This window comes from Vigna umbellata, chromosome 10 (assembly GCF_029865625.1).
Source record: "Vigna umbellata cultivar VRB3 chromosome 10, Vumbellata_1.0, whole genome shotgun sequence".
Lineage (NCBI taxonomy): Eukaryota > Viridiplantae > Streptophyta > Magnoliopsida > Fabales > Fabaceae > Vigna > Vigna umbellata.
The window spans coordinates 9,242,031-9,259,178 of NC_142174.1; the positions used below are offsets into that span (position 1 = coordinate 9,242,031).

Sequence of the window (17,148 nt, forward strand, 5' to 3'; positions counted from 1 at the left end):
AACGAAAGATAAAGTTCATCTCCCTTTTGTAAAGAAAAGGAAAATGGAAAAAATTGACTGGTTATTTAGAGAAAGAAATGGAAAATGGGAGAAAAATGAATGGGTAAACTAGTAGAACATGATAATTGAATAGCGAATAGTTTTAAATAGTTTGAATTCTGAATTGGTGAATAGTAAGATCTATAAACATAAAAAAATAGTAATATTCATAAATATTAAAAAAATGTAATGTATACTTAAATATAATATATATATATATATATATATATTTAATATTTTATTTACTCATTTCTTAAGTATCATCCACCAAACGTGCACAAAATAGAACCTCCCGGTATAAAATAGAGCCTCCAGGCAAAACTCCACCACCAATGATGTCGCACTGACCTCCATCAACGTTGCACCACCACCACACAACCTGCAACGAAGTTGACACTTCTACTGCACAACCTCCAACAATGTTGCACCACAGAGCTTGGTAATAATGCTGAGAGGAAATGAGATGAGAGTTGATAATGCTGAGAGGAAATGAGATGAGAGAGGGAAGACGAGAATGAGAAAACAAGAGACCAAAATGTGATAGAAACGATCTTGTATTAAGCAAAAAAGGTATAGATAAAAAAAAATTAGAATTTTAAGAAAAAATTGGAAGACCAACCCAATTCAGTGGTCATGATGACCCATATCGTGATTTGGCTCGCGGTTGGCACCTGTATCGTTCGAACACGATTCAAGAACTAAAACCTTCATATTATTTGTTTTGTGGAGGGTATGAATTGTATCCTATCATACTACTCGTATTTTCGATAAACATACATTAAAGAAAAGGAGAGTGGAGAGTAAAATAGAGGTTAAAGATGTAGAATAAAAGGGAAAACAAAAAACTGAGCACAACAAAAATTTAAAACGGCAAGAATGGAAGACGAAGGGGTTACTGAAAAACGCAGTGGATCTCCGACAAAAACGGAGCTTGGAGAAGAATGAAGGGTAGAGGGGTTTTTCCTTTCTATAGGGCCTGATACAGAATTAAGACTCGCAAAGAACCCACTAATTACCACTTCTGAAACGTCAATGTATCTCTCAATTGATTTTGAAATAACATCAGGACCCGCTCCACCACTCCGGAATAGCGGCTGCAATGCCCGCACCACTGAACTGAGAAGCGATGGTCTCCTTGAACTATCTGTGGTTATTGACAAATGACAACCTAGAGTTATGGTTAAAGAATGTGTTTGCTTCTTCCCTTTTGCAAGCAACACAAGAATCTTTATATTTCATCTCATGGATCCAAGGATGGGCTGCTCCTCATACTAGATATTTTGATAAAAAGCCTACCATAGTAAAACATACAGAAAAAATAAACTACAACCAGTTGTGGCAACAGAGCTTTATCTTGTAGTAATATTAGACATCAAAAGCCAAGGCAAAGTTTGCATTATATCTCTTCAGTTTCCAGATAAACCAAAAATTTGAAACACTACAGAGACATCACGTGAATGAACCAAACTGCCGTAAGAGGAAACTATAATTTACTTTACAGGTCAACATACACTAGTGGGGGAGAAGGGTTGACCAATTCCTACTAGTGCTTCATCTTGACCTGTGATCAGAAAGCTCTTTTAAATTATCCTGCTCCTCTTTGATGCATGGTTCATCCACTGCCATTGAGTCCCCCGCCGACACCTGAAAAGATGCAATTTTAACACCCGTGGTGTGATCAAAATGAGAAATTTTAGTATATGAAGGCCAAAACATTCAACCTTGGAGCATGCAATCTCCTTGAAAGGCGTGAGAAAATCTCTTCCACAGTCCAGATGTTTATGATAACTTTCCTGAAATTTAAAATATGCTCTTAATTGTCACTTAAAAGTAATTAATTCATCTTAAAACTAAAACAAGAAAAATCACTGCACAAGCCCGTCATTTAGCAATATGAATAAGGAGACACAAGTGTCATAACCTGAACCCAATCACTGGGAAAATAAATAATGAAAGGAATCCAATTGAGAATGTAATAAAATATATTGTAATTTGTTAAAATGACACGTCACGTAAAAAATAAAATTATACTCAGAATTGAATTGAAATATAATTTTCATTAAATTCACTATAATGTACTTTTTACTCATTCTGATGCCTAGTTCATTTGATTTCAGTAATATTTAAAAGATTATTCCAATGTAGCAAGTACAAAGAAAACAGGTCGGGACATACTGCATCTTTATGCTCAGCTTCAACACGTTCACTTTTCACCCTTCTGCGAGGTTTGCTGTAAAGAAAACAGATCGATTAAAGGACCTCAAAAGACACTATCAAGATGGGCAACAGAAGCACAAGAAAATACCTGTCATCATCAACCTCCATATCAGAATCTGGATCCCATCTTTCATCTCTATCGTCTTGATTCTCATCTCTCTGGATATGAATAGTAAGTAATTCTCAATATTTACTCAAGCACTTTGTCAATACAATAATGGTAAATGACAAACAAATCTCTGAGAAAAAAGTATGACGGATCATATGAGCATGCTCGTACGTGTTAATGAACACGTTTTTTCTTCAATATATAATATTCAATGCTCTAAGACAAATTTCTGACTTCAACTTGAGACGTGATAACTGCTTTTCTGAAACATGTTTACAGAGTAGCCACGTTTTTAACAAGTTTTGTGATGGTGGATTTTTGAAAATAAGCTGTCTAAAATAAATTAAAAAAATCTGCAGATCTTTCCGTTTCAAATGCAACCTTTGCAGTTTGGATATTGGGAAAAAGTTAAGAGTAGTAACTCCACTAGGATGCAATAAATCTAAGCAATGAGAGAGAAATATCTATTTCCTGAACATAGTAGCAGAATTTGACCCGTGATATGGTCCTACTCAATCATATTTACATGCCAAAGGATATTCAAATACATATCTATGAGGGAACTAGGCAACTAGTTCAATAATGATTAAGAGATCATAAAATAAAGAGTTTGAAAAAAAGTGTATTATATTTCTCAATAGATACAAAACCAACCTCTTGTAGCTCTGAATCAGGTGGTCGCTCCTGGAATGGGACACTTGGTGCATGTTGAAGCCTAGATAAATTATCAAGAAGTTTTGCTCTTATTTCATCCAATAAATGGCGAGAGTTCTTGTTTTCCATGTTACTTGGAGCAACATGAAGAGTGTAATCAGGACCAAAATATTCATAATACTCATGTTGAGGCATCTTATCGTCTAGTTCAATCCCAAGAGCAACGCTAGTCTGATCAACAACCAATAGAAATTTGTTAATCAGTGAACACTATCTGCTTAAAAAATAGAGTACTTTTACTTGGCACAAATATCAGGTGTACAGATCAAATCAACACTGCATAGTGCAAATACTGATTCTCATATACTTGGTTTCAACAGGACTGCTAAAAGCAAAAAAAAATAGGCAGGCATACCTCAACTTTTAGGCTTTATCCACTTGAATGGATTTGGCGGAAAGTGATTGAATGAATTTGAGAGGATTTGAAGGTTAAACTTTTTGTTGTTTAATTGAGTGGATTTGGAAGTAAGTGGGAGTGGATTTGGAAGTAAAGTTTGTGAAAATTAGTGTAAGATTTGATTGATGTGACAAATTAAAAAAATTTACTTCCAAATCCACTCTCACTTACCTCTAAATCCACTCAAATAAACATCAAAAAATTTACCTTTAAATCCTCTCAAATTCATTCAATCTCTCTCTCCCAAATCCATTCAAGTGAACAAAGTGTTAATCTTTAGATATTTTCAGTAACCTTTTTCAATAATGCTATACAACTAAATCTGAACCAGTGCTTTGAGTTGTGTGCACCAAAGAGCTTTTTCACACGAGAAAAAGTGTATCAGTCGAACTATTGTGATTTCTTCATTGAAACTTTTGTACCCGTATTCATGTCCATTGCAGAGATCCAAAATCAAATTACTACTGGGAACATAATTATCAGGCATCCATATTCATCCTTTTAAACGAGACAGACAATAAGATAATTCAACCAGAAAAAGTTCAAGAAAAATCACACAACACAATACCTCGTAACACCAGCAGCGTGCCACATTTCTTATTGTATAGCCACCTCCCCCAAGCAATAGAAGGGGAACATTAAAAGATCTCATATATCTGACACACTCAGCATGCCCTTTTATGGAAAGATTGAAACAACCTAATCTGTCTCCAGATAAAGAGTCAGCACCACATTGTAATACAACAGCACCAGGCCTAAAAATTTCCATAACCTTTCCCATTATTGGCTTAAACAAGGACTGATAGCTATCATCATCGATTCCATCATCCAAGGGAACATTAAGTGAATAATATTTCCCTTTACCATATCCAGTATCACGAATATCACCTGTTCCAGGAAAGTAATCCCCGAACTTGTGAAATGAAACAGTCATGACCCTATCAGTGGTGTAAAAGGCCTCCTCTACACCATCACCATGATGGATATCAATGTCCACGTATAGAACACGCTGCACATGATAAAGAGAATGCAGATTACTATGATAGAGCACTTAGGAAAAAATATTCATTACAAAACATTTAACATTGATAGGAATGCAGAAGGCAATGTCACTGGTAACCCGCATCTTAAACAAGTTCTAATGCAACCAGACATATGAAGGCAATAAACAATGTCTGCCTCATTAAAGTAAAAGAAAAACGCACATTAAATCCCCTTCAAAAATAGAAGGGAAGCTCTAGCTCAAACATTGTTCTCAAGGACAGGAAAAGGAAAAGATTCACATCAAATGCTGACATAAAAGTAGGAAAATTTATATGAAATACAACTCAGTTTGTTGAAATAAGTAACATGAAAAGAAAACATTCAAAACAATTGCCTGCTTAATTTGAATTCATCTCTAGGTCTTTGAGAACACCAGAGCACAAGTCTGCAAGACACTCTACTTTTTTGAGTTAAAAACATCCAGCAATTACAGTTCATGAAAAGAAAAAAGAGCTCATTAGATAATAATATGTATTAAGCATATTGAAGGAACCAATAAACCAAAAACCTTAAATTAAACCATTAGAAGAACCCTTCACTGCCTGATCTTTGGGTACGAGCCATTGTACAACACATTGTTTTCTATGGAGAATAGAACTCATTGCACACTTAAATGCGGTCGGTGCATAAGTTAACCCAGAAGGTAAAACCAAGAACTTAAAGTGGCATGGGTGAGCATTAAAAGCTCGTAGAACAATCTTGGAAAAGATAGCTGTCCCTTGTAATTCATGCAATAACTCTCAATCATAGGAATTGGGTATTTGTCAGGGACTTATTACTGTGGCTTTATTTAGGACTCTGTAATCCACCAAAGCCCCCCACTCCTTTACTTTTTCTCGATCAAAATAACTGGACTAGGAAAAGGATTACAACCAGGTTGAATGATCCAGACTCCAGCATTTCTTCAATCAATTTTTCAAATCTCATTTTTTTTTTGTACGCAGTGTACCAATATGGCCTCACATTAACCAAGTTAGCACCAGATTTGAGTGGAATACAATGATTCATTGCTTTATTGGGTGGAAACCCCTTTGGAGAGAGAGCACAACAAAAAAATTATCAAATAACCGTTGTATAATAATTGTTACCGAGCAATCATGTCTAACTCCCCACCATTCACTATTCTCCTTATTAGGTATCTCCACACTAGTTAATAGAAAAAATCAAAGCAATGAAGTATATTCTACCTCTATTAATTTGTGAAAAGTCACTACAGAAGAGGATTAGCTAACTCTGGGTCTCCAGGACTACTACATCATTATGCATGAATGACATGTTGGAATTACTCAAATTAGCCAAAACCTTCCCAAGGTAGCCAACCAAGCCACTCCCATAATCAAATTGACTCATCCTAATTCAAAGACCCAAAAGAATTTAGACAACACACTCCTAGACTAGGGTGGAGATCATTGTAGCATCCTTGTGTTTGCTAGTCAAATCCATCTCTCAATTTAACCAAATGCATGTTTGTTGTAGACACCTGCAAACCCAACTAATACACATGTTTTTGAAGCTCCGGGTACTCTGCCTCCTCGAAGGAAGCAAGATCATGCAATTCTTCTAAAAGCAGACTCTCAAATACCATAGAGTAGGCCATACAAATATCCCCACTACCAGAAGACGGATTGAAAATTTGGTGATAGAGATGCTGGGAGCAGGCATCATTCACCAAAGTGTTAGTCCTTGTGCTAGTCTTATTATTTTAGTCAAGAAAAAAGATGGGAGGATGGCAGTTTTGTGTTCATTATAGAGCCCTGAATAAAACTACAATACCCAATAAGTTTCCTATTCCAGTTATGGAGGAGTTATTTGATGAGATTGGGGGAGTCACCCCTTTTTCTGTGTTGGATCTTAAATTGGGCTATCATCAAATAAGAATGCACGAAGAAGATATTGAGAAAATAATTTTTCAAACTAGTGAAGGGCATTATGGATTCGGGGTTATGCCATTTGGATTGACAAATGCTCCTTCAACTTTCCAATCATTGATGAATGAGGCGTTTAAACCTTTTCTGAGAAAGTTTGTATTAGTTTTTTTTATGATATTCTCATTTTTAGTCCCAATCAAGAAGAACATATTCAACACCTACAGGCAGGTTGGAGGTACTGTTACAACATGAGCTGAGAGTAAACAAAAACAAGTGTATTTTTGGGCAAACTAGTATGGAATATCTCAAACACATTATCTCTATTGATGACATGGCAGGGAACCCAAAGAAGCTAGAAGCAATGTGGTTGTGACCCACACCAAAAAATATAAAAGGTTTGAGAGGATTCTTTAGTCTTACCGGGTATTATAGACACTTTGTGAAAGACTACGATAAGCTAGCCAAACCCTTAAACTCTTTATTGAAGAAAAATGACTTTTAGTGGGATTTTATGACTCATGTTGGAGGGCACTCGGGGTTTTTTTGAAAATATAAATGAATAGTAGGATTTATTTATTGGGTGCGAATGAGGACTGATATTAAAGAGTATGTAGCTTCTTGTGATATCAACCAGTGAAAATAAGTCCAGTATGTTGTCTCCAGCAGGATGTTACAACCTCTTCTGGTTCCACATAAAAGTAGGGCTGACATACCAATAGATTTTATAGGTGGCCTTCCTAAGGCTCAAGGAAAAATGTTTTGTTCTAGTGCTTGTGTATCATCTAAAAACAAATGCTCATTTCTTTGCATTATCACACCCTTTTTCAGCAAAGACTATTGCATAATTGTTTATCAAGTAGGTGGTTCGTCTACATGTATTTCTAGTTACAATTGTTTCAAAACGAGACCAACTTTTCATGAGTAGTTTTCGGAACTAAATGTTAAGGCTAATAGGAACTCGGCTTCGCATGAACACAGCTTATCATCCACAAACTAAGGTTGTCAATGGGTGCTTGAAAGTTTGCTTACAATATCTAACAAGTACAAAGCGAAGGCAGTGGCCTTAACACTTATCTTGAGCAAATCTTTGGTTCAACACAAATTATACTGCATCTACATGAATGTCTCCTTTTAGAGCAATTTATGGTCAAGAACCTCCTCCCTTGCTACGAGGAAACACTATTCCTTCTTGAGTTCAGGAAATTAATCAACTTACTCCCCAACAAGACACATTGTTAAAAGAGTAACGAGAGGTTCAGTTAGAGGTGGGAGATTGGGTGTATCTCAAACTACAACCGTATAAGATGAGATCATTGGCTAAAAAGTTGAACAAGAAGTTGAGTCCGTGCTATTATGGTCCTTAGAAAATTCTAGCTAAGGTAGGGGCAGTTGCATACCGGCTGGAGCTTCCACCTCAATCTAAAATTCATCAAGTATTCTATGTGCACTCTTGAAAAAAGTTATACAACCTACACAAAAGTCTCAACCCCTGCCTGAAGTATTAACTGAAGGTCATGAGTTGAATTTCATTCCAAAAGTTGTGTTAGATTGCAGAATAAATGATGTTAGTCAGCAAGAGATTTTGGAAGCAGTTACTGATTGGAAAGCCTCCTATTGCAAAGGTTTATGGGAGAAGAAATAAAGGAAATGGGAATAAAGCTATTTGATGCAAGTACAAGTAGTTGGGAGTCAGTTACCATGTCAGTAGAGTTAGTTCATGAATAAGAGAGGTTTGTATAAATACTTTTGGGGTCTAGAGAATAAGGGAAGGGAAAAGAAAATATATGTGGGCGGATATTAGACCCTCGAAGAGCCAGAGTTATTGTTTTCTGTAATACTTTCCATTGAAAGAAATATACGGTGTTATCTTTGTTATCTCTGCAAACTTCATCATCCTTAAGTCTTCAAATACAGTTTCTATAACATTATGAAAAGAAACTCCATAGCAAGATCCAACACATTTGTAGGCCTTTATTGCACCCAACAATCACTTTTATTCACCCAAAGAGTCGCTTCGCTCCCGGTGCCACTAGAACCAATTTAAAAGGGTTAGCTATATGAGAGGAAAGAGATCATTATTGAAATTGTATTTAAGAACAGTACATGAGCATATATATGGAGAGAACTTTACCCCCTAGAGTAATGATTACAAAGATCTCTAGAATCTTCCAGTACCACACTTGTAATGATTACAATATCTTCTTGTAACTCAACACAATATTTTCTCCTAACTAAGAAGAACCTATAACAACAACTACAAAAACTAGTTTTCATTAAAAAATTGATGTTTGATGGCAACCAATAATTAAAAGAATAAGAAAAATAATTTTCTTAAAATCATGTAGCTCCCCACCCAGCTTGAAATCTTCCTCCAAGACTCCAACTTAAAGGCTAACTCAATGGCCATTGAAATGTCGATGAGATAATGAATATTAATCTTGAATGAAGACCTCCAAGAAAATAACCCAATGGTTGCTCCTTAGACCAGTAAATCCCCCCATCTTAAGCATGTCAATTGAAGGCTTAGCAATTTTGCCAAAAGTAGAGACAAATATTTGATAATAGCCAACAAAACTGAAAAAGTCTCCTAGTTGTTTGATGTTCTATGGTTGTGGCAATCTGCCAATGCTGAAAGCTTGTGAAGGCCAGTTACTTTCATGGGGCAAAAACTAGAATTTCCTGTCGTAGCATTCACAGAAAATTGAGGAGTCTCGACAGCAATGGGTATTCCTGTCGTAGCATTTCACAGGTTTACCTTTCCAGCTTCTGCAGTAGGGTATTCCTCAGCCAACTGCAGCACTAAAACTTGAGATATCTTATGTTTCAACTAATGGAATTATGGAAAAATGAGGTTTAGGAGGGGAATAAGTGAATTTAGCAGGAGGGACATGGTTGCTGATGTCGTGCTTATTGATAGAAGCTTTGGAAGCTTCATGCAATTTCACAAGTTGAGTTGCAGGAGCAATAGAGTTGGGGTTGAACATCCTGATTGTCACTTTGGGTTTCATGTTCCAATCCAGCCAAGAATATGCTCAAGGCCTGTTCAGGAAGAAGGGCTACCTGAGTTCAGGCAAGCTTGAAATCATCCACATATTCATGTAGCCTGCCTTTGCATTTGACTTTAATTAGAGTTAGCAGGTCATTATAAACTTTGTCGAATCATTGAGCTACATCGGCAATGTATGCAGACCAGGGAGGGTGGATACCAAATTTGCTACACATATAGTTCAGATGCCACTGTAGGAAACTCTATTGAGGTGTATAAAGGCTAAACGAACCTTGCAAGCTTACACTGTGCCATCCAGAGAAAAAAAACTGAATGTACTTACACAACCATTATTCCATATCCTTACCATCAAACCAGAATTCCACCTAAGAGATGTAAGTAGAGCAGGAGTCATCGGTTTCATTTCGATTGCCAAAATGGGGATTGTTGGTGGAGAAATCATAATGGTGGTTCTAGGAAGATTGGGCCTGTAATAAGCTCTTGATTCTTCCATTCCTGCATCTAGATGATCCAAACAGGTCATACTCACTAATTTTCCCTAATAAATCATTAAATTCTTGTTTCTTCTAGAGCTCAACTATTGTAATGTGACTTCAGGTCATAACAGCCATTGCTGATGAATCCACCTGTCTCTATGATACCAAATGGGACTATTTGGATATCCAGAGAGTAACCTGAGAATAATCCTAACTCAGAACAGGGATTCCAATGTCATAATGGATTTAGTTGCAAGGAGCAGAGTAATTGATTGCAGCGAACAGTAAGAGAAAATATAAATTTACTAAAATGGTGATATCTCAATTTCATTGCCCAACTGGCTGTGATAATGCTCAAGTCGATTACAGTTTCCTAACTGCAAAAAGAAAATTTCTAACAAATATTATGACAGCTCGATTTGGGCATGTCCAGTGCACATGCACACAATTCATTAGTCACTATCTCCTACATAAAATTAGGAATAAAAAGAAAACATATACTAAGTATTTCTATGGGTCAGAAGTATGTTGTGTCAATGAGAAGCTTTGAACCTAAAAAATTTCTCCACTCCTGCAATCCTCCCGATCAGCCTATCAGGTCATCCCTTTCAAAGACAACCTCTTTTATTCGAGGAGACTCTTTTCATTGACCTTGGAGAAAATTTTCTCACCTACAATTCCACTTGGTTCTTTGGGCTTTATTGTGTGATTAATAAAATGCATATTTCATATTTATGCATCATCTTCAACATGTGGAAGCTTTATGTACTAGCTTTAGTGTGATGTGAGATTGTCTTCAGCGGCGCGCATCCAAAGACAGTTAATTTGATCTTCCACACCGTCATCATTATCATTTGTCCACTCAATACTTTTTTTTCCAATAGCTGTGCGAGGAACTTCTTGATTTCCTCCATACGAGCAAGTTGCAACACCAACTTCTGAGGAACTTCATCAAAGAGTCCACCCTAGCTTCCACAGTTACTAGTCACACTGACCAGACTCAAAACAAGGCAAGTCAGACCAACTGATAGGCCCTCAAAGTGTAATGAAAAATTGAGAGATAAAGGAAAGAGATAGAAATCAAAGAAACAAACTATGGTATTTCTCTGCCAAGGGAATAGTTCCATTTCCAACTATAGAATAGTTAATTACAAAAGATCCAAAAAAGAAATCCTACTCATGAGTGTAATAGTATCTATATACTTCCCTTACTAACTACCACAAACCACTAGGCTATTGTAACCCATCTGCATAACCATTGTTCTCTAGAACGTATTCACTTCTTTATTCTAAATTACAGTTCCAGTTTTGAAATCAATTACAATTGTTGGTCATATAAGGAATAAATTCAACCTGAATTAAAATGAGAACAGTCATAAATCAATGATATAATGTGGGAAATTAAATTTGGGAAACCTCATGTATTTTGAGAAGTTCCAAAATAGCCAGCACAATGTCATTAACATAGCAAAACCCAGAAGCCTCACACTTCTTTGCATGATGCAGACCACCAGCCCAATTTATTGCAATATCGCATACTCCATGGTTCAATTTTAGAGCACCACCAACAGAGCCTCCTGCATATGTCTGGCAGAAAGAGTAAAGACCATCAAATACAGGGCAGTCTTCACCAACATTAAACCTCTTCAATTGTCTTAATTGATCTTGCTGTGTTTCAGGGGTGATGCCTCTCAAAAAGGCCACATAATCATCAGCATGGAACTTGCAGAGGTCCCTATCTTTGGCAGCAGTAGGCTTCAGAACCTGCATGTGTTGAAGCAATCCATAGTGGGCTAAAAGAGCATGCGTCATTCGAATTCTATGTGGTTTCATTGGGTGCCCCTGCCCATAATAATAGTTTCCAACCTCTGGATCATAGAAATATGAAACCTTTCTCTTCACACCATCTGGCCCTGACGGAAGGGAGTTCCCTCCACTTTCCATTAAACAATCTATAATTACCACAAACAATGATAGTCAAGAAACATAATAATGATAATAATAATAATAATAATAATAATAATAACAATAATAATAGGGGGGAAAATCAAATATTCAGTAATTATCAAGCAAAAGCACCGAGTATTTAACAATCTAGATCATAAGGAAATGCACAAATCAAGCACGTAATAACCAAAGTGGCCAATAATCATTCTCTTGATTGCTGAACACCAGCAGAAGCAAATATAAACTAACTAGCCTTTTAATTACAAATTGAGGTTTCATCTAGAGCTCTCAGACCTCGAGCCTTTGTAATGTAGTCAAGCAAAAGGTGTAAGGTGGGCAAAAAGGGCAGAGGTTGAAGTTTTCACTTTTCAGCCTCCGGATATCTCGGCGGAAAAAAGAAAATAAGATCTGGAAAGGGGTAAATGCTATTCAACAGAATTTCAACTACAAAAAGAGAAAGAAGACTGGAGGTAAACACCTAATGTTTTAAATGTCTAGCTAGTTTTGAATCAATACAATGACTTTATGACCAGGCAAAAGTAATTATCGGTCTCCATATCGCATATCGCTTCAGAAGAAAAACGAAGAGAAATGTAGATCGGTGGAAAATCCAGGTCATGGAAAAAGTTGACAGAGAGAAATCTCACTTTAATTCTAGCAGCGCTGACGAATGGATGAGTTCAGAAATTCAGATAGTTGAAGCAGCTCAGGCTTCAAGCTCCAGGCTCCGTCTCTGAGATGGATATTCAATATGCTGCTGTGAGAGTGCAGTGGACCGTAGAGGAGAGGATTTGAACTTGGTAATTTTGGAGAACCGAGTCTTCTACGTTTATTTATGTTTTATTTTGAATCAATATTAAAAACTTAAAACCAACTACATAATTAGTATGAAATATTAACCAATTAATAAAATTTAGGGTTGAGAAACTGTGTACACTTGTTGAGTCAATTTTTTCGTTCATGTTTTCTTCTAGCACTTTCCTATGTTATTTATGGTTTTTAAATTATTTTTGCTTTAGAATTTTGGGTTGTAACATTTGGAAAAATATCTTTATCTGTTTAGTGTAGTGATTATATAATCTATATTTAAGGATTTATAAACATGTTTTAAATTATATAATGCAAAATGTATATAATTTAAAATGTTTTTAATTGTATAATTTAAAATATTTTTAAAATTTTGAATTATAGCATCTAGTATAAAAATTAAATTATGTAATTTGAAATGTTTTTAAATTATACATAATTTAGATTTTCCCCGGGGAAATATAATAAAAAATAGTAAAGTATTTTTTTTTATTTCCGGAATTTTGTCACAAAAATATAATTTGTCAAATTTTCAAACCTTTAAAATAATTTTTTAATCTCTTAAATTATATTAATTAAATTTAAAAAATCATATTCATTAATTTTAAAATTTGATAACAAAAATGTATAAAAGTTTAAAATATAAATATATTCTAATTTTATTTCAAAGTTCTTAAAAATAAAAACGTATTTAATCTTAAAAAAATTGTTAAATATTTTTTTTTCCTTAAATTATTATACGTCTTTTGTTTTAGTCTATCTTCCAAACTTTACTTCATTTTTGTCATTCTTCTTAATGAAATTATTGGATTTGATCCTTGAACACCAATTATATTATTTTTTGTATGATCTACTTAACGGTGTGCCACGACGTGTATAAAACTTTTGGTTGTTTTTCTGCGATTAAAAGTTTGCTTGTTTTAACCAAAACTCAATTAGGGTTCTTTAGGATCTTTACTTTAACTTAAACATTTCACCTAAGCTGTGTAATTAGAGGTGTGGTTGGTGTGCAATTCGTGAAACGCGAAATCAACATTTAAGAACTTTTGCTGCAAGTAGAACAAAGATTTTGTGTTCTACATTTGTATTCAGATTTTTGACAGAAAATTCCGAAAAAAAAAATCTTGAATGTCTCATGTGGAGGGCAACAAGTGCTACATATCCACAACATTGGGAGAGTGAGACAAGGAACATTAAAGAGACCAATTTGGATGTCTTTAACTACTTGTTTGTTATTCCATACAAGTAACAATAAATACTAATATACATTTGTGGTCCATACTTTATACACTTGTACTCATTAACATACATTAAATCGGGTTTTACTTAGATTCATCCCTAGATCACAGTGTGACACTCTTGTGAACAATACGTGTGAGGGTTTTAATAGTGTAATAGTTCATAATAGGTCTAAACCTCGCATGTTAAAGGACATTAGGGTTTACAATATGAGAAGATAGGCTACGAACATGACAGAGATGACATCATACCGAGACTCTATTTGCCACAAAGTGCTAAATAAACTTCAAAAGGAATCAAGCTTAACCAAATGTTGGACCAAGGTAACTTTAATCAAAGCTATTAACATCTTTTTACATCATGAGTATTGTAATGAAAACTGTGTTGTACCTTTGTATACATGACAGATGGTCAGCAAATAAATTATTTGAAGTAAGGCATGTATCTCAATTTAGGAACCAATTTGTCGTTGATATTGATAAAATGGACCACACGTGTAGAAAATGAAGCATTAGTGTAATTCTTTGTTGTGACGCTCTTGCTGCAATGAAATTTCTTAATTTAGATGGAGAAGACTTCATTGACCATTTGTTCACGAGGATAACATATGAAGAGACCTATTATTCAATCATTTATCCTATCAATGGTCAACACGTGTGAGAAATTACACTATATCCAAATATATTTCCCCAAAATAAAAGAATAATGACAATAAGACCTAAGAAAAAGAGACGACTTTAGGCATGTGAGATAGAGAAGAATGATACTGAAATATGAAAAGAAGGGTTTAGAAAAAAAAATGTGGTGTATGCAACGTAATTAGACATAACAAAAAACTTGCCCACAATACCACAAACACAAGACACTACACCATTGGCACCAACATATGCACCCCACCCTCCTCAAGAATAATCTCATGTTGTGAATCCAACTCAAAATCCCACAACAGATAGAAATTGAAGGTCGAACCCCATAACTTAGCTGTGTAAGTTTCCACAATTTATGGATTTTGCTCCAAGATGGAGAGTTGAAACCAGGGAACTCCATAACCTGTGGATTTGTCTTGAGAGAAACAAAATGCATGCTAGCGAGTTTCACAATTGAGTTGTGGTTTTTTTCGCAACATGTGAATTTTCTTTAAAGTGTGAAATTAAAACTAGAGAAATGCACAAGCAAATTGTGAATTTTTTCATAAGCAGTTGAATTTTCCAGAATAATTACTAACTTCTAATATTACATAAATTTAAAAAGATTAAAGAATAAAAATAAAAATATGACACTTACTCAGAGGGATTAACCACCTCTTAAAAATGGGGGAATTGATGCATTACATAAACTTTTTACAATAAATCATTTAACTTTCATCAACATTAATATTACAATTACTTTTAAAACACAAATAACAAACACCATCTTCATTAATACCTTCAGCCAGTTTTCCAACATAAAAACATATTTCTCTATTTTTGATATTTTTATCTTTTTAACATCATTTTCTTTTATTTTCAACACAATTGTACTCATTAGTTTTTCGGACTTTCACAACTATCCCTTTTTTCTATTTTTTCCACATGTTCACACATTTCTTTATTTCTTTATTACATTCTTCCCCATTGCAAGTGTTGAACGAATAACAACAAGACATACCTTAACTGGACAATGTTCGAAGATGAAGACGAACAATGTTAGGACTTAATTTAAATGTTAAAGCAAACAATGCATCACGTACTTCAATAAACATTGCACCTCAGTAATTTTTAAATTGTTTTTGTTCATAAATAATCTATTTATTACACATTTAAGAAAATAAAGACCAAATAAATATAAGCACCATTCAAATGTTTTAACCTAATTATTTTTTTCACTGTGTGTTCTATCTCTCTTATTCACCTCATGACAATGATGATATGATATATCATGTTCTATTAATACAATACAGGGTGCAATTAATAAAGATACAAGAAGAACAAAAATAAAAAATTATGCGTTAATGACGGTTACTTTTAATGTACTTCCTTTTTTCTTATCGTATTATAAAAGTCGAAATTATCTCCCATTAAAATAACGATAAAGTTTCCTACATCACCTTATTTTTATTTTTAATATTTTTTAGGACGAGTGGTTTGGAAAATACATGCAGATTTATAAATATATTTTAGAATATTGACTTGAAAGACATAAAAGAATACATTTTAAATAAAATGTTCCGAAAAATATTTTCAAATTTGAAAATGTTTTTCCAAATACCTGTTCTATTTTTTTTCTTCTATATTTTGAAATGGGTTAAATATGTTTTTAGTCTCTAAACTATCAGTCGTATGTGATTTTCGTCTCTCTTTCAAAGTAAGGTACAATTTGGTCTTCGGAATTTTGGTTTTAGTCTTCATTTGTTGCTAAATGAGGACCAAATTTTTAAACAGTGTTTAGTTTTCGAGGAATAAAACGAACCTTTCGAAAAGAATGAGGACTAAATTGTACCTTACTTTGAAAGAGGGACGAAAACCAGAAACGGCCAATAGTTTAGGGACTAAAAACATATTTAACCCTTTTGAAATTTGGAAATGTATTTTTAAATCGGTAAAAAATAAGATATTTTTAAATCCAAAAGTACCAAAATATTCAATCTAAAATATATTAAAATAATTGTTTTCGAAGTGTTTCATTTTCCTCTTAATCCATCCACACTCCATCCACACTCACTTCCATTACCATCTTTTTCTCTTCCATCTGTTTACTCCAACGCAGACATCACTATCATCCTCCGTCACCACCTTCATTCTACACTCCATCTTCTTCCATGCCCCTTTCCTTTCATCATTCACCATCATCCTTCCCTCCACAAGACATTTTTTCTACCTCTATTCACACAAGCTCCACCACACATCCAATGACACTTTCATTTCCATTCTCATATTCAGAATCCTTCATCCCAATTGTCGTGGATGCTTCAATTTTAACTAGCTTGAAAAAGAAATATATCAATAAGCTAGGTTCATGTTGTTTCGAGTTTTATGTCATAAATAAAGTTTAACACTAAGAAATTCATTAGGTAGACATATTCACACCTTTTACAACTATCATAGTCTTCTATTTTTACAACATAAATAATTTATTTAGATTTACATTCGTCTCAAGTTATTATTTATAATATATTTGTTGGACAAACTCAAACATACTGAGTACATTTAAACCTGTATCATAAATTTTTAATAAAATATCATAAAATAAATCTTACAAGGTTAAAAAGACTAAATTAATGTAATTTTAAAACTAAATTAAACCAA

General features: G+C 34.4%; 1 protein-coding gene across 1 annotated transcript; it reads right to left on the minus strand.

The window, feature by feature from the left end:
- Nucleotides 1-1,372: 1,372 nt before the first annotated feature.
- On the minus strand, nucleotides 1,373-12,639 carry LOC124833273 (histone deacetylase 19-like). Its single transcript, XM_047307706.2, has 8 exons — nucleotides 12,466-12,639; nucleotides 11,288-11,823; nucleotides 4,045-4,485; nucleotides 3,020-3,250; nucleotides 2,345-2,415; nucleotides 2,215-2,269; nucleotides 1,761-1,832; nucleotides 1,373-1,683 (listed from the first exon to the last, which is right to left on the minus strand). Exons 2-8 carry the CDS (start codon nucleotides 11,813-11,815, stop codon nucleotides 1,591-1,593), a joined length of 1,491 nt encoding a protein of 496 aa, XP_047163662.1. The 5' UTR covers nucleotides 11,816-11,823; nucleotides 12,466-12,639; the 3' UTR covers nucleotides 1,373-1,590.
- Nucleotides 12,640-17,148: the final 4,509 nt, after the last annotated feature.

Excerpts from the sequence above, each read along its gene's own strand:
- LOC124833273 (XM_047307706.2), bottom strand. The coding sequence starts at position 11,815 with ATGGAAAGTGGAGGGAACTCCCTTCCGTCAGGGCCAGATGGTGTGAAG. Across the intron at positions 3,251-4,044 it reads CACGCTGCTGGTGTTACGAG|ACTAGCGTTGCTCTTGGGAT; the intron begins GTATTGTGTTGT and ends GTTGTTGATCAG. Across the intron at positions 1,833-2,214 it reads AAGCTGAGCATAAAGATGCA|GAAAGTTATCATAAACATCT; the intron begins GTATGTCCCGAC and ends TTTAAATTTCAG.